This window comes from Cimex lectularius, unplaced genomic scaffold, assembly GCF_000648675.2.
Source record: "Cimex lectularius strain Harlan isolate CLEC.00 unplaced genomic scaffold, Clec_2.1 scaffold44, whole genome shotgun sequence".
Lineage (NCBI taxonomy): Eukaryota > Metazoa > Arthropoda > Insecta > Hemiptera > Cimicidae > Cimex > Cimex lectularius.
In genome coordinates, this window is record NW_019392639.1 from 598380 (window position 1) to 624210 (window position 25831).

Consider the following 25831-nt stretch of genomic DNA (forward strand, 5'->3'; position numbering starts at 1 on the left):
GAATGTAGGACGGACAAGTAGGGTGTTTAGAGATGTTCTTCCTTATAAAGGAACTGCAGTTTTCTACAAGACACTGACAATCCAAGATACTCCTGGAAAGGTTTGAAGTTTTGAAAATACAACAATAAGTAGGAAGGTATGTACTATGTTTAACTAAATTTATTGATAAGATACTTAAACTTCAATTGACGCCAACGGAATCAAATAAGCAGAAGAAACAATGATCAGACTGCTGTACTACGTCTCAGGAGAAAATGTTAGGGGCTTATAGCTCAACCATGGGACTTGTCAAACCAAGATAAATTAGGACTTCCTGCCTATAAGTACAGAACAGGTGAGTTGGTTTTTCATAAGTCATTCATTGAATCTATTGTATTGGTTGTAAGAGTAAATGGACTGTCAGTCGTGTCGGACTGCCTATGCTTTATTAAAGTTACTACAGGGGCTACTGCTTCGAATGCTTTCGACTCACAGAAGCACATGAACGTGCAGCACGTCTCTATGTAAGTAGTGTTCAACCGGCTTAAATCAGAATCATCTAGATCTCATCACTAACGGAGCAAGTCGCCAACACAAGCCTCAAGCCACAAGGTACTTGGGGGATGGGGTTTAAAAATTAAAGGTCGGCCTCTTTACGATCAGTATTGGTCTATTGAGCATCTCCATTAATAAAGCTCTTCATTAAGATGGCTACTACTAGATCTCCAAGTTTGGCTAAGTTAAACAAGGTTAAGTCCTGTGTGTACCCTTTAGGCACATGCTTTTCCTCTCCGAGGAGTAGGAATCAAAGCCGACATAAACCTTCGCACCATCGATAGATATATTCCACTGTTTCTTCTTTCTTCTGGCAATATCTGTCTTGTAGAGCCTGTACATATGCCTTGGGAGTCTGTACTGTCCAGTCAGCAGTACTACTATTAATCTAGCTTTAGTTCTAGTTTTAGTACTTCTGCCGTTAGTTTCTGCATCCTTTGATGAACTTTTTCACATGCCTCTGTTCTGATACACAATCCCATTAAACCAAGAACTTGTTCTTAATCCATTGCCGGATGGAGCTTTATTTATGGCAGTTTGGTATGCCAGAAAAGAGCAATGTCTTTTTGAAACTTTCCTTGGCAAATTTATCGGCCTTTTCTTTACCCCTATGTCATCTGAGCCCTTTTACACATGCAAGGGTAATTTTTTGTTATACCCAATGTCAGACAAGATTCTGATGCAGTTCCAAACGACTCTAATCTTTACTACCGATGAGGTAATTGCCTTTAGTGCCGTCTAGCTGTTCGAATAGATGGATAATTTTTGCTAATAGTACCTAGCCTTTTAATCTGTTTGACAGTATTCAATAGATACAGACTCCGCTTGAAAGACGGTGGCATATTGCCCAAGGCTTAAGGCGCGTACAAACTAAGCAAATCTCGGCCAACAAAAGACTACCAACCGCTTCATTGGCCATGATTTGTTTAGCGTGTACGGGTGTGTTTGCGACCAACGTTCGGCCCGATATCTTGTTTTTGGTTTCGTTGGCCGAGATTCACTTAGCGTGTACCTGCCTATATTTGTATACTAGCCCTTGGCTTATTTCCATAGATAGCTCCTAGCCCATAGTCGATCTTAGCTTTCCCGTACACTCGGTCGTCCTTAAAAGGACAATGAGGATCTTAAACGTCCCCACCTAGCCTTTCGGCTTTATCGGACGTTTTGATTCTCAAGTTGAGAGCTGAAGCATGGTGTAGAGGCAGCTCAGTCACGAGGGGCCAAGACAACCTCGCACCCCGCTTGCCCATTCTGAATGGACGGGTCCGCATTAAGCATCGAACCATATGCCGCGCGCAAAGGGCTACCTAAGCCGAAATACATCAGCCTGGTCTCGCGCACTCCCTAGATAGAGAAGGCCACTCTATCTCCCAGAGTATTCCGGCTTCTCAAGCATAGAAACTACAGGATCCGCTCCGGCCGCGGTTTTGTTTAAAGTGGAATTGCTAACCACCCCCTAGAGGAGACTGCCTACGGTAAAAGGCTCCAATCGAGCCTACACCTGCGTGCAAAGCATACTTGAATAGGAGCAACCGATTCACTACCCATTTCCATCCGCCACTACTCACACATTGGAGGGATTCTGTCAGCGTAATTTTCAAGCGTAATCTCAACGCTTATACGCTTCGGTCCGATCCGCCGTATCCCGTGAGGCCAGGTGTATAACGATGATCATACGCAAGTTTCGCGCGAAGGTCACAGATAGAAGACAGCTTCTTCTCTAAGTTCCCGCCAGGGGGGAGTCCATTCCCAGTGTTACAGGGGCTGAACCTTAGAACATTTCTGTTACCCCGTAGTACAGATGGTTATGCACCCTCCCCCGTCTACGCAGACAGGATCTGGTACCCTAACTCTCGTGTGTCTCTGATTCGGTCTTAGCTGTCAACACAAGCAACTCTCATTCGATAACCGACTTGGCTGACAGCTACTTGTACTTAGTACTGCCTACAACATCGACACCCGCCAAGAGCTCTCACGACAGCGCACGACACTGCACACTAGAGAGTCGACGGCGCTCAACAGTTCCAAACCAACTTCTCAAGGTCACTACACTACTCCGTACATTATAGTCGTCAAGGATCAAGAATTTTCCGAATGAAGAAACAATGAGGCTCCACAAAGTGGTAAATAAGATACAAATGGGGCAAATAACAAATTCGATAATTTAGGAGGTCTATTGTAAGTACAGGGCATGGGACAAAACAGTTGCACCTTTCCAAATCAACAAAAAACGGTGTTGCAAGCTTTTGAATGGCGGATTTAAAACGGAAGAATTGTACTTGGTAGACTTCCATCTCTGATCAATGGAAAGGTTGGTTGAAAAGTTGATGTAGGTTTTTAATATTGAAATTATATTTCATTTTAAAAAATTAATAACTGAAGGAAGCTGGAAAAATCGGTGTTGGGAGGTGGTTTTCAATTCAATTTAAATTTTTAATTATGGGTGGGGTTTGTTGATTTAGGTCAACACACACGAGCAAATACAGCCTGAATGACTTCGTTGACTAACTAACTTGAATTTATTATTGATTATTAATATTGATAATTTTATTTCTAAAAAATCGTTCTGTATATTTAGTTTATGTTGGGCAAACTAATTTTATGATTTCTTTATCTGAGTTGGTCTTCCTTTACGATGGTCTCACGGTTGTAATAGTTAATTAATTTCAAGCGTAGACCTTTGCCGTTGGAAAGCATTGAAAGTAAGGACACCGGGGTGGCGTTAAGGTCGGCGTTAAGCGGCCGAATCGATATTCATCCACGCTAGAGAAATTTGCCAGTCGAGGGGTACAACTCGAACAGAAATGATCACCAACTCTGCGATATCACCGGAGATCACAACAAATGTCAGTTGAAAAATAAATTTTACAATTGCACTCTTATGAAAAGCCGTTTCTTGCAAACAGTTGCAGCCCGGGAAGCCGTTGGACGCCAACAGGTATGCCACGAAGAAGACCATCGCCCAGGGGATGCTCGACATCGCCTTGCTCACTGCGAACGCAAGCCAGCTTAAATATATCCTGCAAGTCGGAGATAAGCACGAATTCTATTCACTCATGCTCGGCCTCATAACCACATCGATAATTTTACAGGTAATTTTGTCTTAAACACAGCACTGAGTTTTCTGTCTCCGTCTCTCTTTAGCTGTTGCTGTTCGTTTTTTTTTTTAAATTGTCATGCTTGAAATTGGTCAAAAGTCATCGATTCCTGTTTTGTTTTGTTTGCCGTGTCGTCATGGTTGCCCGTACGATTATTCCTAGCTCAGGCCCTTTTCACGCCTTTTTCTGCCAAATGGATGGCCCCCTACCATGCTGTATTGGGTTGACATGCCAAATCCTTACTTATTTCCCATTGTCGAAATTCAATACCCTTTGTGCAAAGGCTTAATAATCCTTGACCTCAATTTAAAATAAAAAAAAACTGTAAGGGGTCAAAGAATCACGATCACTATCAGTATTTTGTAATCGTACTTTTGAATATGTTTCACTGTTATTGTTGATAACATTTTATTATGTTTTGTGATAAAAAATTCTCAACAGTGCAATTTTGACCGTCGATTTAGAAAACAACAGAACAATAAACAGTTATTCTCATCAGTGATAAATTTTAATAGGAAAATCTAGTTTAGCAACGGTGGAAACTTTTTTTATCGAGAATTAGGCAATAATTAGAAAAAGCCAGTCGACTGTTTTATAAATAAAGTTTCATTTGTCCCCTATGGAGGTTTTTATAATGGCTTTTCCTTAGGCACTCGACCATATTTCCTTATTTCTCACTCAGGTGGAAGGACGGCATTAATATCCTTCATGCGCGAGTATTTTTCCTCGAGCATGCTTGCATTCATGACAAAAATCTATGATTTTTAGCGTGGCACTCGATGGACCTGGAGCCTTTGATGTGCTATTTTTTTTACACGACTTTTATTATTTTAAAGATGCGGTTGAGACTATTTTGATGTTTTTAACTTTTTCTCCGTGCGATATCATTTAGATTTTAAAAATATAAGCCTGTTTTAAAGATGCGCCAGTTTGATGATTCATGCAGGTTTAATTTTTGAGTTTATAATGGTTTTAACAACCAAATCCAATATCGATTTTGTTGGCAGTTTATAACACTTTTCTGGACGAGAACGAAAACTACATTCTACATTTTACCAAACTAAATTAAACTTTTTCCGAATCATTTTTCCAAATCGAATTGATCTCATTCCAGATCGAATTCTACTTTTCCAAACGGAAAAGAGCCAAACTGAACTTTTTCTAATTCCAATTGCACTTTTCTCAAATGAAATTTTATTGTTCCAACCCATATTGAACTTGTAGCAAATCAAATCCTCTTTTCCAACCCAAATTGAACTTGAACACAAAAAAACCGATTTTTTTAAAAACCTAATTTCTTTTCTCAAATAAAATTCTACTTTTCTAGCCCAAATTGAACTTGTACAAAAAAAAAAAAAAAACGATTTTTTTAAAAACCTAATTTATTTTCTCAAATAAAATTCTATTGTTCCAACCCAAATTGAACTTTTACAAAAAATTGATTTTTTTAAAAACCTAATTTCTTTTCTCAAATAAAATTCTATTGTTCCAACCCAAATTGAACTTTTACAAAAAATTATTTTTTTTAAACCTTATTTATTTTCTCAAATGAAATGCCATTGTGCCAACCATAATTGAACTTGTAGCAAATCAAATTCTCTTTTCAACCCAAACTGAACTTGAACCTAAAAAATTGATTTTTTTTAAACCTAATTTCTTTTCTCAAATAAAATTATATTTTTCCAACCCTAGTTGAATTGCCAATTCAAATTACGGTTTACCCAAATCAAATTGTCTTATTCCAACCTAAATTGAACTTGTACAAAATCAAATTGTACTTTTTCCAAATCAAATTCCCCTTTTCCGACCCAAATTGACGAACATTTGCAAAATCAAATTAAACTGATTCCAGATCAAATCATATTTTTCCAGCCGAAATTCCACTTGTACCAAATTAAATTTTATTTTTCCAACCCGATTGGACTTTCCCCAAATCAAAATCTATCCAAATCAAATTCAACTCATTCAATTTCAATTTCTATTTTTTCAACCCGAATTCTACTTTAACCGTAGCAGACTGACCTTTTTCTAAACCCAATTCTCTCAAATAAAATTCTAATGGTGAACTCATTCCAAATTCTCATTACAAAATTCTATTATTCCAACCAAAATTGAACTGATTCCACTTCAAATTTTCCCATTCAAAGTAAACTATCGATTTTATTGATCAATTTGGTTGTTTGTAACACTTTTTTCTATGTGGTATACTAATTCAGATGAGACAAAAATAGGTCCAAAGCAGGTCTAGGTTGAAAGTTTTGGCAAATGGAGAGAATCCGCTTGCTCAAACACGGATTATTATAGTTTATGATTTCCCCAGAGGGCATTTTCAACTTCGGACTGACCTTTGGGTGTTTCTGTAAATAATTGTGACCGAAGCCGTTTGCTTTATAAATTGATTCTTCTTTTGTAATTGAATTGTAGCGTTTATATTGGTCAAATAATTAAGGGTGGTTATCGAAAGATGAAAAGCCTATTTGACTGTTATTCAAATAGATTTGTGATTCTGATGAACAGGCATATTGATAAAACCGTATTGGCTGATTTTATCTATTTTTATACGGATTCACATCTAAATAGACAAATATCTTCTCCCCTCATACAGACGTCCGAAACTAATTTAGGAGATTAAACATTTCCAGCATACGACAATAACAAATCAAACACCCATCACCAGAGATGAGGACTGATTGTATAATCCAAAAACATCCTTTACATCATCATATAACATCTTATAAATTTTTAACAGGACACATATCAGCAATTCCAATATCAATGAAGGAATCGGGTCCCAAAATATGAGAAGTCAAACTCATTAGGAAATGTTTTAAAAGAGATTACATTGACAACATCAGACGCCAAGCAGCATTAAAAGTATATCGCGTAAAAAGGTCACATCCAAAATAGTCTGTGAATGCATCCAAAATCTCCAAAACATGGGAAAATCTGACCTCCCGACATAGGGTGCCAGGTACAAAGGGAATCTGCACAGAACCTGCAGTTATAATAAAAGATCATCCCCTTCGTCTCAGAATGGGTCAACAAAAACAAAACGTGAAATGGATGGACTCCAGTCGGACTTATTACAGGGTAGTGCTAGGGTTATATAGCGGTCTCTGGCACACCTACATTGCATGGGAAAATTCAACGATGACCCCATTTTTACGTTATCCTAGAAGGAAGAACCTCCACCCATATTTTCTTCGAATGGGAAGCAACCGCTCAATGTTGACAATCTAGGGTACCCCTAGGTTAATAGGGGTAGAAGACCTGGTATAAGAAATTCAGCGATGATATTCAATGACTTCTTAAAAGAAAGATCGAGCCATTTTAAATGAACTTAGGAAAAGTACAAACTTGAGAATAGAAAACTCCTCCTTCCTAGCATTCTTCTCATCATTATCAATCATCTTCATCCCCTCCCATCCAGGTCTATTGCATAAATGGAACTTATGTCTGATTGCTCGGATAAATTTGACAATGGTAACATATACATTAATGTGTTTACATTGTTTTTCGAGATATCTGTTAATATCGGACCTTATCTAAAATGACGTCCCAACTGCGTGGAAATTTTAAAGGCGAGGAATGAATTGTATCTCAACAATTGTATCGATAATCTTAAGGATCTGGCGCATAGCGATAGTGTTCCTCTTTTCTTTTTTTTCTGGTCAAATTAGGTTACTGGGTTGCAACCGAATCGCTCAAATTGCAAAATTTTCCTGGATTAGGTACAGATGTGAAATTAAGATTTGCTTATTTTTTTTTTACAGCAGCGATGAGAGGAAAATGACGAGAATGGGAATTCTGTTCATACTGGACATTACAGCAAATAGATAAGGAATATTTATTTGACAACCGAGTTCAAATGTTAACTTATAAATCTGAATTGGCAATTTGCAAAATTTATAGTATCAGGATGTTGCAGTTTTTTAAATCTTTGCGACATATTAATATCTCTATGCTATGACTAAATTAATTAAAATGCATGAACCATAAACGTTTTACTTTATAGGTAATCAAAGCTATTTTTTAAACATTATTATTTCTTACATCTATTAGGTTTCGTGGTTCGATTGACCAAATAAATTATTTTCAATTAATTAATCTTTAATTAAGGTTTTGGTTGAGATAAAAAAGTCAGTGTCACGAGCGGGATTCGAACCCACGACCTTCAGCTAAATACGCTGCTGCTCTACCACTTGAGCTATCGTGTCTTCGATCCACTCGGACACCAACTTCTCATCTCAACCCCACCTTTTGACTTTTCCCTTGAAATAAGCAAAATGAAGTATACTTCACTAAAGCTCTCCGTGGCCATTTCATTTGTCCCCGAAAATCAAATAGACTAAACATTTGAAAAATGTCAAAAAGGGAGGGAAATTCAACTCTAGTTTTCTGTTGAATTTGTCCATATTATATGCATAATATAATATTATATTATATTATTATATATTATCCATATTATTATCCATATTATATGCATAATATGACTCGACTGACGCACTGTTGTCCGTCAAGCCGACGGTCAACCGGTGGAGCCCGGAGGGGATATCCCGAAGGGGAAGCGTTGTCCTGACCCGCCTGCGGATCGGTCACACACGTGCGACTCATGGGTACCTGTTGGTCGGCGCTGGTCGACCCAGGTGCCCAGCATGTCAAGATAACAGACTCGCGGTGTCGCTCGAGTTAGAGGGGTGTGCTGGGAGGGACCGAAATGGAATACCGCCGGCCTATAGGAGAATGCTCGAGCATGGCAGCGAGTTTAAAGAAAAACCTTTTAGGTTTTTGAGAGCTATTGGGATAATGGGTTATGTATAGTGGTGTATTTATTTTATAGGTTAAAGTTAAGGTTAAGTTTATGTTAGAATACGGCCTGAGCGGCGGTGCAGCATGTCATCTCAAGGCTCCGCCGCTGCTCCGCCAAGCCGGGTCGGGGCGAAATAAGGAGTACCCTCCGACCCGGATTTTAGACAGAGGATATGCATTGCATATGTGATTAGGTTTGTATATAGGAGTATGTATTTATTGTGAGAGTGAGTGTGAGAATGACTAGTTTTAGGGAACGGAAGGGCGCCGAAATGACCAAAAAAAGTCTATGGCGCCCGATCAGCGCCCAACCTCGAAGTTGCTCAGGCACCAAGATGGGTCTCCTAATCCATCAGGCCAGAGGCCTCCTAGGAGGTCTCGTAATTCTACATCCATAATATGTTTATTCTCATACGACCGGGCTTGCTTTATAAACTTAAACGTTTCTACCCACTCCTTATTATCTTACCCTGGTCCAATCTTACAGACCGCTGCTTCAGATGGAGGAGTGGCAACGAGTTCTCGGAAATCCGACCGATACAAGCCGGCGTCCCACAAGGGAGCAGTCTCGGTCCCATCCTTTATATGATCCCATACATTTGACCCCAAACCATCACCACCTTCCAATTTTGTCATCTAACTCGAATCCTCTTCGTCTCTAACCTATCCACAACGAACTATTCCGTTCCTGAATCCAAACGTTTCACGCCAACCTCTCGATCCATCCTAACTGTACTATTCGAGCCACCCGCCACGTCGCCTAGAGACCTCCTTGCTCCATAATCCTTCACACTGGATGGAGTCTCATGGCAAGTGTCATCAGGATGCAGCACTGGCGTTAGTATTAGTGCTGTGACCGTGTAAAAGAAACATAGTCTCATCACATTTGTAAAATGTACCGTTATGTATAGGCTATCAATATTTTTTTTTTAAATAAACAATTTCTCTTTCACTTTCCTTAGACTCTCAATCTGCTCATCGCTTTCAAATTGCTTATCATTCCTGCATTAGATACAGTCATGATCTTAAACCAAGAGAACATATTTCTTCCTATATTAACGCCTTCAGCGAGCTAAGCACTTATAAATCTAGAGTTTTAATGTACATAAAATTTAATCAAATAAATTCTCAAAGCTTGGGACTTCGAACTCCTTTAGCCTTATCTTTCAAAATTGCAGTGTCTATGGAATTTGCTTCCCTGGGAAGTACGTTTTTTTCTTTGGCTAGTTTCAGTTCCATGGCATCTGAGTTCTTAAAACGTCAAGAATCGTCTCCTTTTCTTCCTTCTTCCTTTTCTTTCCTCGTTTCCTTTTTTCTTTCTAGTTCTCTTTTTCTTTCTTAACGTTTCATTATTCGATTATAATGTTTAATATTTTAAAGAATATATTACGGTTATTCTTGTTTTAAATATTTTATTTATGTTTTATTATTATTATTTTACTGTTTACAAAACAGAACTTATTTCTAAGATATGTTCAAGTAAGGAGGATTGAAGCCATATTTGTTCCTTTAAATAAAAACATTTGTTGTCCCAGAAGTTTATCTAGGTATCCTGGACTTCTTTTAGAACAGTACAATCATAATTTTCCTAAATTTTCCAACTCGAGGCTGCCTTCTTTCTTTAAATTTGGCGATTGTTTTTTTTTTCTTTCTCGGGGACAGTTTTCCTCGTAATTTAATTCTTTGTTGCCAAAACTGTAATTCAGTACGGTGATTTGAATACAGCTTTAAATGGTCTGTTTAATCCCATCTTTGAACGGGTGAATGTTATCGATAGAAAAACGTCTAATATTTATCAAGTCCGACCTTTGTAGATGTTCTTTACTTTTTTAACCCCGTGTTTCCGCGATAATATCTGCTCTGTTTATACTCTTCAGTGGGTTTTATCTCGACTTGCATATATAGATAATAGTTAATTAATTGTTATTTGTCCATTCCTCGTGGCGCATCGAGGAAAAATCGAGAAATTCAGATTCAATTCAAAAACCTTTAATTTATCCTTGTTTATATGGACTATTAAAATTTACAGTCAATTTTGGCTGTTTCAAAAATCTAGAGATGCAGGAATTATATTTCAGAGATGTCTCGGTTAAATTTAAAACGTACACCTGCACGTTTAACTCCCACGGCATCATCAGTGTAAATTATCTTCCGGGTGTAAAAGGCCTGATGGACGAGAATCAGTAATGATCCGATTGCTTGGAGTTCACTCAACCCTCGACGACAATATCGCCGAGATTTGTCCAAGTCTAATTAACGGTGGATGAAAAAGGCTTTGTGTTGAAAACTATTAATCACCTTAGCAGTCAATAATCTAATATTATTCTATAACAAAGACCATATTCTGCTTGGGTGATAACGACCCCTTTGGTTCCACCTTTTATCACTTTTTGTTGTTCGTCAGACTAGTTTCGTCTATTTAAAATACAAAGAATTACCAAAATCTTAAAATTTCTCAACTATCTATAACTCTTTACATAAGTCTTAATTTAAAAAAACAAAAAAAACAACGATCATCTTTAGCTGGACTTTGTCGTCTTTTTCAAATAGTACTCATACCGGAGGTGGTTAATTTATGGCAGGGTCGATATTATTGATTATTATAACTGTCCAAATGTCAAAGTTTCAACTAAATATGATGGTCAAACGCGTTCAATGTTTCATAAGCACGCCAAACGGATCGATGCAATCAAAACATCTCATAATGCGATATTTTCGTGTTATTTTTTTCTTCTCTCGCATTATACTTGATGTCATGATGACAATCGAATTGGACAGATTTGGCTAATCTTCTATGGTCTATGTCGTTAAACCGTTGACTAAATTGCATCCAGTTATGAAACCAACCCAAATTGAACTTTTCCCAATACAAAATCTATTTGTCCAACCAAAATTTAACTTTTCCCAATACAGAATCTGTTTTTCCAACCCAAATTGAACTTTTCCCAAAAGAAAATCTATTTTTCCAACCAAAATTTACCTTTTCCCAATTCAAAACTGTTTTTTGTCCAACCCAAATTGAACTTTTCCCAATACAAAATCTACTTTTCCAACCCAAATTGAACTTTTCCCAATACAAAATCTATTTTTCCAACCAAAATTAGTCTTTTTCCAATTCAAAACTTTTTTTGTCCAAGCCAAATTTTACTTTTCTCAATACAAAATTTATTTTTCCAACCAAAATTTACCTTTTCCCAATTCAGAACTTTTTTTGTCCAACCCAAATTGAACATTTCTCAATACAAAATCTACTTTTCCAACCCAAATTGAACTTTTCCCAATACAAAATCTATTTTTCCAACCAAAATTGATCTTTTTCCAATTCAAAACTTTTTTTGTCCAAGCCAAATTTTACTTTTCTCAATACAAAATTTATTTTTCCAACCAAAATTTACCTTTTCCCAATTCAGAACTTTTTTTGTCCAACCCAAATTGAACATTTCTCAATACAAAATCTACTTTTCCAACCCAAATTGAACTTTTCCCAATACAAAATCTATTTTTCCAACCAAAATTGATCTTTTTCCAATTCAAAACGTTTTTTTTGTCCACGCCAAATTGAACTTTTCTCAATACAAAATTTATTTTTCCAACCAAAATTTACCTTTTCCCAATTCAGAACTTTTTTTTGTCCAACCCAAATTGAACTTTTCCCAATACAAAATCTATTTGTCCAACCAAAATTTAACTTTTCCCAATATAAAATCTATTTTTCCCACCCAAATTGAACTTTTCCCAATTCAAAACTTTTTTTTGTCCAACCCAATTTGAACTTTTCCCAATACAAAATTTATTTTTCCAACCCAAATTGAACTTTATACAATTCAAAATCTGTCTCCAACCCAAATTGAATTTTTCCCAAAACAAATTTCCCCCAATCCAGATTGAACTTTTCCCATATCAAACTTTCATTCCAGGTCAAATTCTATTGTTCCAACCCAAATTGAACTTTACCAAATCAAATTATATTTTTCCAACCCAAATTGAACTTTATACAATTCAAAATCTATTTGTACCAAAACAAATTAAACCTTTCCCAACCCAAATTTAGCTTTTCCCAAATGAATATATTTTTCTAATCTAAATTTTTCTGTCAATTTTAAATTCTATTTTTCCTACCCAAATTGAACTTTTCCTAGGTCAAAATCTATATTTACAACACAAATTAAAATGTTTCAAAAAATCAAAATGTATTTTCCCAACCCAAATTGAATTTTTCCCAAATATAAATCTATTTTTCCAACCCAAATTACACTTTTTCCAAATGACTCTATTTATCCAAATCAAATTGAACATGGCCCAAATCAAAATTTATTTGTTCCAACTCAAATTGAACTTTTCCCAACTTACAATTATTTTGCCAACCCAAATTTAATTTTTCCCAAATGAAAATAAATCTATGAAAGAAGATGAAAGATTCCAATCCAAATTGAACTTGTACCAAATCAAATTGAAGTTTCACCATATCAAATTCAATCTTTTCTAACCCAAATTTAACTTTTTCCTGTTTAAATTGCATTTTCCAACCAAAATTGAACTTTTTTCAATGAATTCAATTTTTCCAACAAAAATGGAATTTTTTCCAAATTAAATTTCATTTTTCCAACCCAAATTTGACTTTTACCAAGCAAATACTAATTGTTCCAAACCAAACTGGACTTTCACCAAATCAAATTGAACTGATTCCACATCAAATCCAATTTTTCCAACCCAAAGTGAACTTTTACCAAATGAACTTTTTTCAAACACAAATTTATTTTTTAAACTTTTATCAAACTAAATTGAATTTCTTTTAAATAGAATTGAACTTTTTCAAAAAGGAATTGAAACAATCTGATGGGCTGTGGATTTGCTGGTAGGCACAATTTATATTAATTCATATATTTACAATTTTAGATAAATTTAAAAGTAACAATTTTTTATTTGTATTTTGGCGGAGAAAAGATTATAGCTTTTTTAATTTTATATATATGTGAGATGTTTTTTTAACACATATTTTTGAAATAGTTAATTTTAATTTATTTATGATTTAACTATAAATTTTAAATCTAAAAAGTGTATTAAGCATATTTATATATGTAAATAAAATTTTGAATATTATTATTGTTTAAATATTTTTTTTTATTTCAGTGAAAATGTCAATAAAAAAAACCTTAAATTGATTTAGAATAGAAAGAATTTGGTTTGAAGAAATAGGAAAAGTTCAAAAAGGCATATATTGTAGATAAGGGTGGCATAATCATAACTTTGTGACTCAATGGGTATTAAAAATTTTATTTTTCAACATATAATTTCTCAACTCATGAAAAATAAATCAAAATAACCATAATTTGTACGGAGAAATAATAATGATAAAAAATATTCAATGTCAGACATTTTGACTAAAAGATTCATTACACCGGTTTTAAAAATATTTATTATTAGTTAATCAGTGTCTGTAAAATGATGATTTTGGCAATTGGACAGCAATTAGTTAGATGGTAATCAAGAGTTGATAAATATTCTGAACAACAGATAAACCATTGAACTGCTGCTATTATTTATTTTTTCTTCAATAAGGATTGTGCAAATAAATACACAGTTTAAAATATAGTTTTCATGATCACAAAGATAATTATTTTGTTTGATAGACAATTTTTGTTTCAAATAAATAAGATTTTTCATTAATAAAAGTAAAATGTATTAAATTTAAATAATGGGTTGTTGTGTCAGATGGCCAATTTTTGTATTGTTTGGGTAAGTTGTTAATCTTTACCAGGTCGGTATGGGAGTCCTCTTTCTGTCACTGAATCTGATGAGGGATTGTCGGCTCCACTTGATCGAGTACAAGTATTCAGCAATGGTCATCAACCACCTGGCCCTAGCCGGATCTTTCGTGGTCACGGCGCTGAACCTACTTATATCCGCCTTTGATCCCAGCCTGGGACGGCTCGTGCCTGTGAATACTGAACTCGTTAAGAAATAGAAAAACCAATGTATGTATTAATGTGTTAGTTTTTAAACGCAATCTTGACGTATAAGCATTGGACAAAACACACATACATGAATCACAAATTAAAAGTGCAAACATTTTTTTCCTTCGGTCAATGTTTGCCTGATCAAGAATCTTATCAATATGATTTCACCTTGACTTCATTTAGCTGAATAAATGATTTTTTTACAAGCTCATAGTGCTCAGCGTCATTTGATTTTTCATTTAATAAACAGTCTGTTCCTTTTCTTTTTCTTCATACAAACACAATAATAACAGTTATAACTAGTTTTAAAACACTGCTTAATTTGTCAATAATGTATCTAAGAAATATAAAACTGGTCGTAACTTTAGAATTTAGAACGTGAAATGTGTGTGTTGTATTAATGCACGATTATTGTAGCCAAATTTGTTTTTAAATGTAAGATGTGATTATACTATTTTTACTTACTGTTCTATAATATTTATTAACAAAAATTGAGAAAGTTTTAGACAGTAAAAAGCCTGTTTCATAATAGTTATTGTCTCAGAACCAAATTAAATTAAAATGTTAAAATTCTAATAATTGGAAAAATCAGTATTGTACTTTATTACTAAGAAAAAGAAAAGTTTTACGTATTTTCTTACAATAAATAATAGTTTTTTTCTCAAGAATTTGATATGTACACTTTTTTTGTGACGATCAGCAATAACGTTGTCAGCATTCAATTATATAAAACATAAATTGAATATGTTGAAATTATTTAATAATTTTAATAGTTTTATTTGTTAAACATAATTGATTTTATTAAAGAAACGATAACATGTCTACCTGTAAAATTATGATCGTTGTACTCTAATATCCATAAATTAAGTTGTAAGTATGTCATAAACATGTCAAACTCGGGATTAAAAAATTAAGTACAATTTAGAGAGACAAGAATGCTTTACATTGTGAATGCAAATAGTGCACAAATATGACTTTGACACAGTGACAAATTAAAAAGAAAAACTTACAAAAATATATCTGGGTTAAACAAAGTTAAAAATATATTCTAAATCTCTGCCACTGTAATGGATTGCATGGAACATCCAATTTTATTGATATTTAAACATAGTTTGAAACATTCACATATAATTTTTTTTTAAAACAAATCTGTAAACATTATATAAAAAAATCTCTAAGTTATTCACAACATATTAATTTTTTGTTTAAATTTAAGTTTTAATGATTAAATTTTGTCGAATTTCAAGTGTGTAGTGAAGTGAAAATGTTGTGCAGATGTGCGTGGGAATCCTCTTCTTGATCATTGGTGGCCTGGACATCAACCACATCAGCGACCATCTCCCCGCGGTAATCCTCAATGACATAATTCTCATCATGGTATTTCTCATATCGATACTCAACGTTATCATATCCGGCTTTGGTATGGAACACTCGAACCAGGCTCTTTTCATAGTCAGAGACAGTTAGCCGGTTGTCCGAGCTGAAACCGTGTTGCTTCTTTCATTTAGCAGTATAACATTGGAAAAAGTGAAAAATTGTAAATTAAAATATTTTGTATATACCATTGGATACAATCTTGTAAAAAATAACTATAACTGTTTTAATAAATGTCATTTAAACAATTTACTGTTTTTTGTTTTTTCAAAGTTCACACTTTGTCCTAATAATTACAGTAAATAAATTTTGTGTTTGTATGTGTATCTAATGTTAAAATCTTTTAGTAGTGACAGTGTGTTGCTTATGTTACACTATGCACATTAAAAAAATATCCTTTAAGAGTTTTAATAGCATTTATTAGATGTAGATTTCTTTTTTCCTTATAATTGATTAAATAATGCTCCAAGAAACACAAATATTAAGATGCTGCACATTGTTTAATTTGTTAATTAAATGGGTGAGTAAAAAATGACCATTTTAAAACTTTTATGAATTATTTATTGAATTAGTTTCTTGTCTTGGTATAACTTTGTAAACTCAATGTCTTGAATATTATTTTATCATTAGAGAAAAAAAATTGGCTGAAAAAATGGGTTGAGCCTGGAATTTTGGTAGTATAAAGCACTGAATGAAGGGTAAAGTTTTGAGACAAGCTTGCAACCAATTCACGGTGATCATGGTGACTGCTGATTCCTGTGATCTGTGGAGATGAACCTGATACTTACCAAAGATCTGTCTCTCCTCGTTGGGTTGATCTGTCAGACTTGTTTCGGCATTCGCCACATTCATATATTGAGTCAGGGTGACCAACGAACCACGATGGTTGGTAAAGATCAAATTATCGGCTAACCTTACAGAATCCAAGTCAATAATTCATCACTCGTGACAAATATTGGAATTAATGGCCCAATTCTAACACATCTGTCAAATAAATGGACTAGGGTCACTACGCTCTCCTGGAAGAATTGACCTGTCGATTTCTTTTAAACGTCTGAATGAGCTATTATTTGAAGAAGAAAATTTGGCAGTCAAAAAACTTGTTTGGTCTGGAATTTGACTAGAAGAATGCTGCTAAGATGTATCTACCGTTTTGAGAAATTGAGCTTTGAAGTTTTTCAAATTGAATGTCCTGAGTTAAGTTGTCATATTTTATAAAGTTTTTAGTCTTGGTCTAACTTCACATTTTTATAATCCTGAAAGCATTATAATTGATAACTTTTTTATGATATAATTTATAACTTATTTACAATTCACTTTTATATGTTTTTTAAATAAAAAAAGGTTATGTTAAATTTAACTAGCATAAATTTATGATAATTATGAAAAGGAATGTATCTGAAAAGAAAATGTTTTTACAAGCATACATTTTAATTATGATTTCTCTTACAATGTGATAAAAATATAAAACATAATGTAACACATATTTAAATTAATACCATTGAATTTCAATTTCCTTGTTCAATGCAATGCATCTCCACACTAATTGATGGTTCAAGCAGAAAATGAGTTTTCGCAGTGTAAAACCTAGAAAATAACATAAGTGGCACATACTATAATTTTATCTAGTCCAAACACTTTATTTAGTAAAATTTCGAAAATACTGATATTTTTAATACTTCTAGACTGAGTTACACTTATTTTATCAGGTCTTTCAATAGGGAAAAAACTGAAATATTTGGAGCTACTTAGCAGGGCAATGAAGGAGAAATTGTCGATACAAGCTCACAAAGCATTTTGCCGTTAGTGTTGGGCCAGGGTGGTCAATAGACAAATATGATCGGCAAGGATCAAATTATACATCAAACAATTGTCTGACATTTGCATAAGTTAGGAAAAGGGAATAAGGTCAGTAGAGAAGCTAAATGTACAGCGATTTACAAGATGAAAACAATAATTAATCTCTAATGACAAATATTGGATTTACTGGCTCAACCCCTATAAAATAAATAGACCTACATAATTATGCTCTATTGGAAAATAAAGATTTTTTAAAAATTTTGAATAAGAGAAAGGCATTCTAACAGTCCTTAGATCTGTTCAAAATTCAGAACTGCATAAGTGTATACTATGAGGTTTTGTAGATGTAACGTAATGTAATTCCTGACAGGAGGATCAATTACATGTTGGGTGTTGCGGACAAGGGGTAATTACAGTGCTTTTTACAAATTATTCCAAATAATTTAACTGCTATGTCTGGATTTGAACCCAGAACTGCTAATTCGTCAAATACGAGTTGGACGCCCTGACTTGGTTTTGATATGCAGCTAGGTTTTTGTAAATTTTGTAAAGGAGAAATTTTCTGATATGGATGAAACTAAGCTTCTATTCACCCTTCCAGACATTGATATTAAACGAATTGAAAAATAAGTTTTATTCTGGGACTTGAATAACAAATTATGAACAAAATGTATTTATAAAAAATTCCATCCTGATGAGGGTATACAAAAATTAATAATGGAAATAAAACAAAAAGAGGTAATTAAATATCTTTCGTGCCAAAATGACAAGAGGGAACTGAAGAGGGATGTAAATGTGGTAAAGGATAAAGCTTTGTAAATAGAGAGAGGAAGGGAATTCCACAGGAGATACCGATGTGGAAGGAACGACTAAATTCTGTATTTATGCTTAGTAGTTAGTAAGATAGAGGTCAGAAGGGCAGGAGTGAGTTTCATGGATGAGTAGTCACATGGAACCTCCTTGAGCGGCTTAATATAAACTGTATAAAACATTTCATAAATATGTTTAAGCTTATTTTCAACCTCTCAAATAAGTCCCTTATACAAACATCCATAATCAAAGGAGGCAAAAAATATGAATTTATGCGTACTAAAGAGTAGAAAGTGGGTGGTATGACGGATTGGATGGACAATGAAGAATCTGAGACATATGGATCCAGGGCTGATTAAGAACCTACCTTGCACCTTCAGACTACCACCTCTTTTTATTCAACAACCAACTATCTTAAGGGAAAAATATTTAATATTAAAGTGTAAACAGGTAGCATCTAGATAATAACTAATGATTAGATATGATAGGCTGTATACCACGAAAAATAAATAAATTGACAATTACAATTAATTAAGGTTTTTAGTTGAGATGAAAAAAAAGTTAATGGCACGAGCGGGATTCGAACCCACGATCTTCGGCTAGATACGCCGCTGCTCTACCACTTNAAGCGGCGTATCTAGCCGAAGATCGTGGGTTCGAATCCCGCTCGTGCCATTAACTTTTTTTCATCTCAATTAAAAACCTTAATTAATTGTAATGTATTAATTGGTCAAGTGGACCACGAAATTAGTGAATTTAATTGACAATATAAAATCAGTTTTAATTTTAATTCTTCAAATGGTTGATTTTTCTCTCACCCACGAACAAATGTTGACTCTTGGAAACTAACGAAATGTGCAGCTTTTTAGAGCTTCAACTTATTGAAGACAATAGAAATATTTTGGGTTGTAGGTTATCGGAGGTGCCGTATCTGTGGTTCTGTACCGAATGCATATCAACAGCGAGCACAGCCAGCTCATCAACAATTTGAACCACATCGTCCTCTCTTGCTTCACATTATCGATGTTTGTCGACATTGTCAAGATGAGCTTCGGCCTTGATCCGGCACTCCCTGAAAGCTCGGAGGCCAACTGACAGTAAGTGAAATACGATCGGGTATAAAATATTTTTTTTATTTTCTTATATTCCATAATACAAATAGGTCTAATGTTAAACATAGTTATTACAAAGAAACTGAAACTGTCCTTACTTTTATTCTTCAATCTCTTATCAATTTTTTTTCCCCTAGGAGCCTGCAGACGTATCACAGCTAAGCTTCGTGTGGCTCTTACACAGTTAAAAAAATGAAATGATGGCCTCTCTTGGTATTAAATATTGCTCAATTTTCTTAACTCATCCTGGAAACCTTATTTTCATGCTGAAGGGTAGTTAGTTTTGCAATGGACTGAAAAAAAAATCAAAATATTTAATTATTTTTCTAGATTTCATAGGCTTATCAATGTACCATCTTGTAATAATCAAATTTGAATATAAATCTATATAAATTGTTCTTTATTTATTTACATCTGTTTTTACACAATTTTAATAGGCAAACTAACCGATAAACTCTGAGACAGGGTCTGAATCTGAGTCGCTCCTCATGTTCCCAGTGATCTCTTCATTTTCAACTATGGGGAGGAAAAGTTGGACAAATTCTAATGTATAAGGAGGAGCGATTGCTTCCAAAACCTATAAAAAATATATTATAACTATAAAATAACTCTAAAAAACATAATAAAAATAAAAAATAGTACAGAAGTTGGTGGAATACCTCTGTAACGAAATAACGGATAAGAGAAATATCAGTATCACCCCTGTGCCAACATTGTTTTATATATTTGACAACTGGGACGACACAGCCACGACTCAGAAGGTTGACCATTCTTTCCAGCAACATTTTCTTCATTTCAAGCTAAAATTAAAGAAAAAAGTACATTAATTTATTACAGCTCAAAGGGCAATGTAAAAATTATACAAAAATTAATCTATTGTCATACTTGTATTTTTTTTTTTTTTTTTTCAACAAGCGAGCTGTTTAGTATAATTTGAACTTTACCTGCACGAGAATTTCAAGTTCGTCTTGTTTTGATTCAAATAGCCTTATAAACAAGGATAGGACTGTGTGGTGTAGCAAGGGGTGATTTGTGACAACTTCGTCCAAGAGGGCTAAATGAATCGGTGTGTGTTCGGTGCTCAGTTTAAAATACGACGGCTCCATGACAGTATACTCGACCCATCTAACAATTCCAATTGAGACAACTGGAAACCTATTAGCAAAAATTATTCTCCTAATAATTATGTTGCAACATGAACAAATATGAAAACAGCACATGCTTAAAATTATCTCTAATATAATTAATATTAAAAATGGGAAAGAAAATACTCAGTTCCTTAGAGTTTTCGAGGAATTCTCTTCATCAGGACTTTGAAGCTTTAATTAATAATTTTCAATATTAACAAATATTGTAAATAATTATAAGTATTTAAAGCTTAACAAAGGATCTTGGTCTTTTCTTTTCAACTGATTTTTTAATATAAAATTAAGCTTGTAATGGTTAATTTTAAAAATGAAAAATATGGCAAAAAACTTTGTACAAGGTATACAAGGCAAATAAACTTCTACAGTCCACCTATTTAATTTGGAAACTATCAACTTTAGCAAAAAATTGTCTTATACAAACCCGAAGTTATTATGTCTAGGAATCACTTGGTGGCAGTGGATTTAACATAACTTCACTAATTTTGTGGTCCGCTTGACCAATTAATATATTACAATTAATTAAGGTTTTTAGTTGAGATAAAAAAGTCAAAAGCACGAGCGGGATTCGAACCCACCATCTTTGGGTAGATACGCCATTTCATTTGTCGCTGAGAATCCAATCCGATTACACGACATTTGAAAAATGGCAAAAAAGGAGGGAAAACTCAAAAGGTGGGGTTGAGATAGGAAGTTGGTGTCCGAGTGGATCGAGGTCACAATAGCTCAAGTGGTAGAGCAGCAGCGTATCTAGCCGAAGATTGTGGGTTCGAATCCCGTTCGAGCCATTGACTTTTTTATCTCAACTCAAAACCTTAATTAATTGTAATTTAACATAACTTTCTCATTTAGCTGGGAAATGACACCCCCTCACGCATCTTCCGTCAGGCATAAATCAGAAAAAGTCAATTCGATCAAAAGTGGCATAAAATAAGCTCTAGATTCGAATTGTACAATAAAAATATGGGATTCCCATTTAAAATAACAAAGTTAGTTAACACCATGCGATTTCTAGCCAAAATGAACTGGGGTTTGTATAACTGTTTTTTTTTTGGTAAAATTAATCGTTTCTGAATTAAAGGGATAAACTATAGAAGTGTATATTTAAAAATACAAATTTGTTTATGAAAATTTGAGTTGTTCCCTACATAAAGTAGTTTTGGTCTTACTTAATGCAGTTGTAGATTGTAGACAGCTCAGCAATTAGTTCTGCAGAGCCTTTGCTTGTTGAACAAATGTTGTGGACTTTGTCGATTGCGTGCGTCGTCGCTTTTAGCTCGTCTTTGTTCAAAGTTCTTTTTGCGCCTGCTGTCTTTTTAGTGGGCAGAGTCTCACTGACGCTTGTGGCATAAGCAAGCAGATAAACGTACTTCGGTTTGTGCTCGGGGTTCAGTTTCATTCCAGGCCGAAATAAAGCATCGACTACTAACTCTATAGTTAAGTAGAAGTATGTATAAAAATTATTTTATATTATATAATTTATATAAATATTGTTTGTGAAGTACCTAAAAACTGGGGGATTCGGATTAGATCAATAGGTGGAGGATCTGGCGCATTATAGTTACGATAGAGAACAGTGATGTCTGCAGGGTTTAATGCGTTTCTAGCCAACATTGAAGAAAGCGCTTGGCATGCTTGAGGAAAGCTTGCCGCACCATTAAGGGACATTGTGATCGGTGTCACATCATGCCTGTAAATTTAATGTAATAATGAAGATGTTAACAGAATAAATTTTTGTTACTTACTGCTGCTGGGCACATTTTGTTATTTCTTGGGCTAGCCTTTTCATTATTGAGCCACCTTTTGTTTCCCTAGAGAGCACATGGAGAAGTACTTGACTGTATACATACGTGTGCTGACCATGACAGACCATTTTCTATATGCACAAGGAACAAAATAAATTAATATACATCAGTGTATCAGTCAAATTTTGAGAACTTACTGCACATTCATCAATGTTTTTTTGCCAGTCGTCAGTTGTGAGCAAAAAACCGGAAATTGCCGTTTTTAAAACCCTAGAAAATACTTCAATTTGCTGCGCTGCTGTTGATATACTTGTGATCTCGCCTTGGAAACCTGCGTCCGATATAAGCTGTACGGAATTAAAAATTAATGATTGTTCGTTTCTTATCGGATCATAATGGATCATACTTTAATTGTGAAATTCAGCATAAGACAATCCGGATATTCTTCGGCGAGTCTGTAAATTAGCGACCGCCAAGTGGGATGCTCTATCATCTCGGTTAACCAGGCGGGAGTCTGAAATTCACCTTGTTAAACGTATGAGTGTCTCGTATATGAATGAACATAACTCACTTCTCCCTCCTCTGTGAAAATTGTATCGGCCTTTTTTGGATCAAACGTTTTCAAGATCATCTCTTTAAGATGGTTTTCTACCATCGCTTGAACATTATTGACTTTTACCCCTGGAATAAAATTAATGTAAAAACAACGAACATGGGAGAAAAAAAAGACTAAACGTCCTTACCGCCGATAATCAACCATTCGGCAACCAAGTTGGCCATTTGAGCTACAGCCTTGTAATTATGAGAAAGAAGTTCAATTACTTGTTCAGGTATACCCCCAGCTTGAAAATACCTAGAAAGTATAATTTATTTTTTAGTAAATATTACCAAGGTAAAATTTTGTTTTATAGCTTCATCATCTCCAATTCTCACTGATATCATAAGTGGCATTTAACCAGTCTAACTGACCAACCACTGAAGATGGTGTCCGAGCAAACCAGCAAGATCAGGGAACAGTCAAGCTATATGTCTTCAACTCACAGACTTACATTTTGCAAAATATGTTTTATTATGTTATTTTTGTTTTCCTTATAGATTTTAACCACATATTAACTACTGTCAAAAGACCAAGAGTTTAGTGTAAATATTTTGAAGGCTATAGTAGAAAGCTTATTAGTTAAACTAAGAATAGATGAAAGTAGCTTGGTCATTTCTGATCATAGCAAAATGTCATTTGTCTGGCTTTCCTTGCTGTTTTGTCTGTAAGAAATGTATTGATCTTTCACCACACTAACCCATCATTGATGATGGCAGAGACCAAAATGTAAAATATCAAAACATCCAGAATGGACAGACCAAAATATTTGAAAACAATCGAATGAGGTAGGGAGAGAGAGAAAGAGAGAGAGAGTGTGTGTGTGTGAGAGAGAGAGAGAGAGAGAGAGAGAGAGAGAGAGAGAGAGAGAGAGAGAGAGAGCATACAAAAATTTGTGAAAATGACCAATCATTCCAAAAACCTCAGGAGGAAATCTCTGTTTAAGAAAAGATAACTGCCAAATGACTTTCTAGAAGGTGGCAAAACTTATAATTACTATGTTGTTTCAGTTACCAAAATTACAAGGATCAGCAGGCCAAAGATATGTTTTTTGCCATCAGTGGTAGTTTAGTGTGAAGAAATGCCATTATGTATCTGACTGAAAAAATACTGAGAATGACAGACCATAACAATCAAAAACAACCAATATGATACATCACACTAAAAACATCAAGAAGAAATGTCTCAGTTTAAGAAGATATAACTGCCAAATGGCCTTCTAGGAGATGACAAAGCTTATAATGACTGTTGTGTAGCTGTTTCTGATCATTTTGGTCTGTCGATCCTCACCGTTTGGCCTTTCATTAGACTAATGATGGCAAAAGACCAAAATGCATCTAGAAATGACTGAACTACACATTCATCAGACTTGTGTATCTCTGTAGAACTTAGAGGAGCACAAAAATAAATAAATAAATTAAAAATAAATTAAAAGAGGAAATCTCTCAGTTAAAGAAGAGATAACTGCCAAATGGTACGCCAGATGATGCCAAAACTTATAATTATTATGTTGGTTAGTAAATTATAATTATTATTTTTGATCTGTTCATCCTCACTATCTTTTATTACAATTTCTTTTCCGCCATCAGCAGTGGTTTAGTATAGAGAAAGGCCGGTACATTTCTGACAAAAAAACACTGAGAACAGACCGACCAAAATTATAATATTGATATATTATATTAAATATAATATACATATATAATATATATTATATTTTTTAGCATTTTCCCATCAATTTAGTTATCGGCCTTTCAACACACTAATCATGGCGACATATCAAAATGCATCTGGCAATTCGAAATTTTGAGAAGGGGCAGATCAAACTGCAGGATCATCAACCTCATAAGAAATCTTAAGGCGTTTACACAAAACGAAAATCTCAGCCAACGAAAGACAACCTTGAGGTTCAGGTTGCTGGCGGTAACTTCAAAAGGTTTGATGTTGAATTAGCCTTAAGACCCCCTCATAGTGCAGATACAGTGTACTGTGTAGACAAAAAACCTCTCAGACAAAAAGGAGTCCACCCAACCCAAGAGGGGTTGGCCCACAACTAGTTTTTTGAATTTTTTGACCAGGATGAAGACGATCTACACTATCAAAAGTTTTTGATAAATCCGTATACACTGAGTGAACACATTTGCCAAGCTCTAGATAATTTAAAATGTATTCTTTACAGAGAACAAGGTTCGTGATTCAGGAGCGTCCTTTGACCAATGTGTTGGCGACCAACGTTCGGCCCAATACATTGGCTGACTTTCGTAGGCCAAGATTTGCTTAGTGTGTACTCATAACGAATACTCATAACAAAAAAAGAATTCATGTACAAACATAAGCTTAAACAATAATAATTACCGTTTCAGCTGGGAGAAAATCCCTGGCTCCATGATATAATCTGGTGTGCTGAACTTTTCCAGGCACTCTTTGAGCACCTCTTGAGGGTTGTCCATCGCCTCTTCCCCGACATCGGACTGAGGGTGTAAAAACAATTAAATAATGTAATAATTAAACTTTTAAAAAAAATTTTCTCACATCGTCTCCCATGTCGTTTTCTCCCCATCCTCTCTCGTCGTCGTAATCGTCGTCCATTATTTGGAAAATAACAAAAATTCACTGTTCAAATATCGTCGGAACTCAATTACCTGAGACACTTAACATTTTTTAATATATAAAATAGATTTCTTTTTAAATATAGGTTGTTATTACGGCGAAATAGTGTAAGTTAAAAGAAAGAATCGCCGTCAGAATTTGTTTTTATTTTATTTTTTAATAATAAAGTTTCCTTTGAAACGCTTATTTTGAAAATAACGTCAACAATAACCTTACTACTTTATAAACATTTTTTAACAACTAAG

At 34.5% G+C, this 25831-nt stretch overlaps 2 protein-coding genes across 12 annotated transcripts; one reads left to right on the forward strand and one right to left on the reverse strand.

The window, feature by feature from the left end:
• On the forward strand, positions 1-19723 carry LOC106662757 (ninjurin-2). 11 transcript variants are annotated; one of them, XM_024228122.1, is made up of 8 exons: positions 1-136; positions 213-334; positions 2413-2657; positions 2723-2845; positions 3206-3380; positions 3441-3626; positions 14200-14416; positions 15674-15763. In XM_024228122.1, exons 5-7 carry the CDS (start codon positions 3339-3341, stop codon positions 14404-14406), a joined length of 435 nt encoding a protein of 144 aa, XP_024083890.1. In that variant the 5' UTR covers positions 1-136; positions 213-334; positions 2413-2657; positions 2723-2845; positions 3206-3338; the 3' UTR covers positions 14407-14416; positions 15674-15763. The 11 variants fall into 11 exon arrangements, with proteins under 11 accessions (XP_024083890.1, XP_024083886.1, XP_014242546.1 ...); XM_024228118.1 differs by having other exon boundaries at positions 2413-2845; XM_014387060.2 differs by having other exon boundaries at positions 2413-2845; positions 3211-3380.
• On the reverse strand, positions 19500-25779 carry LOC106662747 (negative elongation factor D). Its single transcript, XM_014386994.2, has 14 exons — positions 25683-25779; positions 25509-25626; positions 25332-25447; positions 23128-23237; positions 22956-23065; positions 22791-22898; positions 22582-22731; positions 22385-22515; positions 22145-22329; positions 21809-22070; positions 20439-20649; positions 20154-20294; positions 19942-20071; positions 19500-19787 (listed from the first exon to the last, which is right to left on the reverse strand). Exons 2-14 carry the CDS (start codon positions 25563-25565, stop codon positions 19756-19758), a joined length of 1743 nt encoding a protein of 580 aa, XP_014242480.1. The 5' UTR covers positions 25566-25626; positions 25683-25779; the 3' UTR covers positions 19500-19755.
• Between the last annotated feature and the right edge of the window lie 52 nt (positions 25780-25831).

Bases quoted from the DNA above. Each gene is read 5' to 3' on its own strand.
- LOC106662757 (XM_024228118.1), top strand. From the start codon at position 3,339: ATGATCACCAACTCTGCGATATCACCGGAGATCACAACAAAT. The intron at 3,381-3,440 runs GTCAGTTGAAAA...TCTTGCAAACAG, and splicing joins CACCGGAGATCACAACAAAT to TTGCAGCCCGGGAAGCCGTT. The intron at 3,627-14,199 runs GTAATTTTGTCT...AATCTTTACCAG, and splicing joins CCACATCGATAATTTTACAG to GTCGGTATGGGAGTCCTCTT.
- LOC106662747 (XM_014386994.2), bottom strand. From the start codon at position 25,565: ATGGACGACGATTACGACGACGAGAGAGGATGGGGAGAAAACGACATG. The intron at 20,650-21,808 runs GTAAGACCAAAA...TTTTGCTAATAG, and splicing joins ACAATCTACAACTGCATTAA to GTTTCCAGTTGTCTCAATTG. The intron at 20,072-20,153 runs GTATTCCACCAA...TATTTTTTATAG, and splicing joins TCCGTTATTTCGTTACAGAG to GTTTTGGAAGCAATCGCTCC.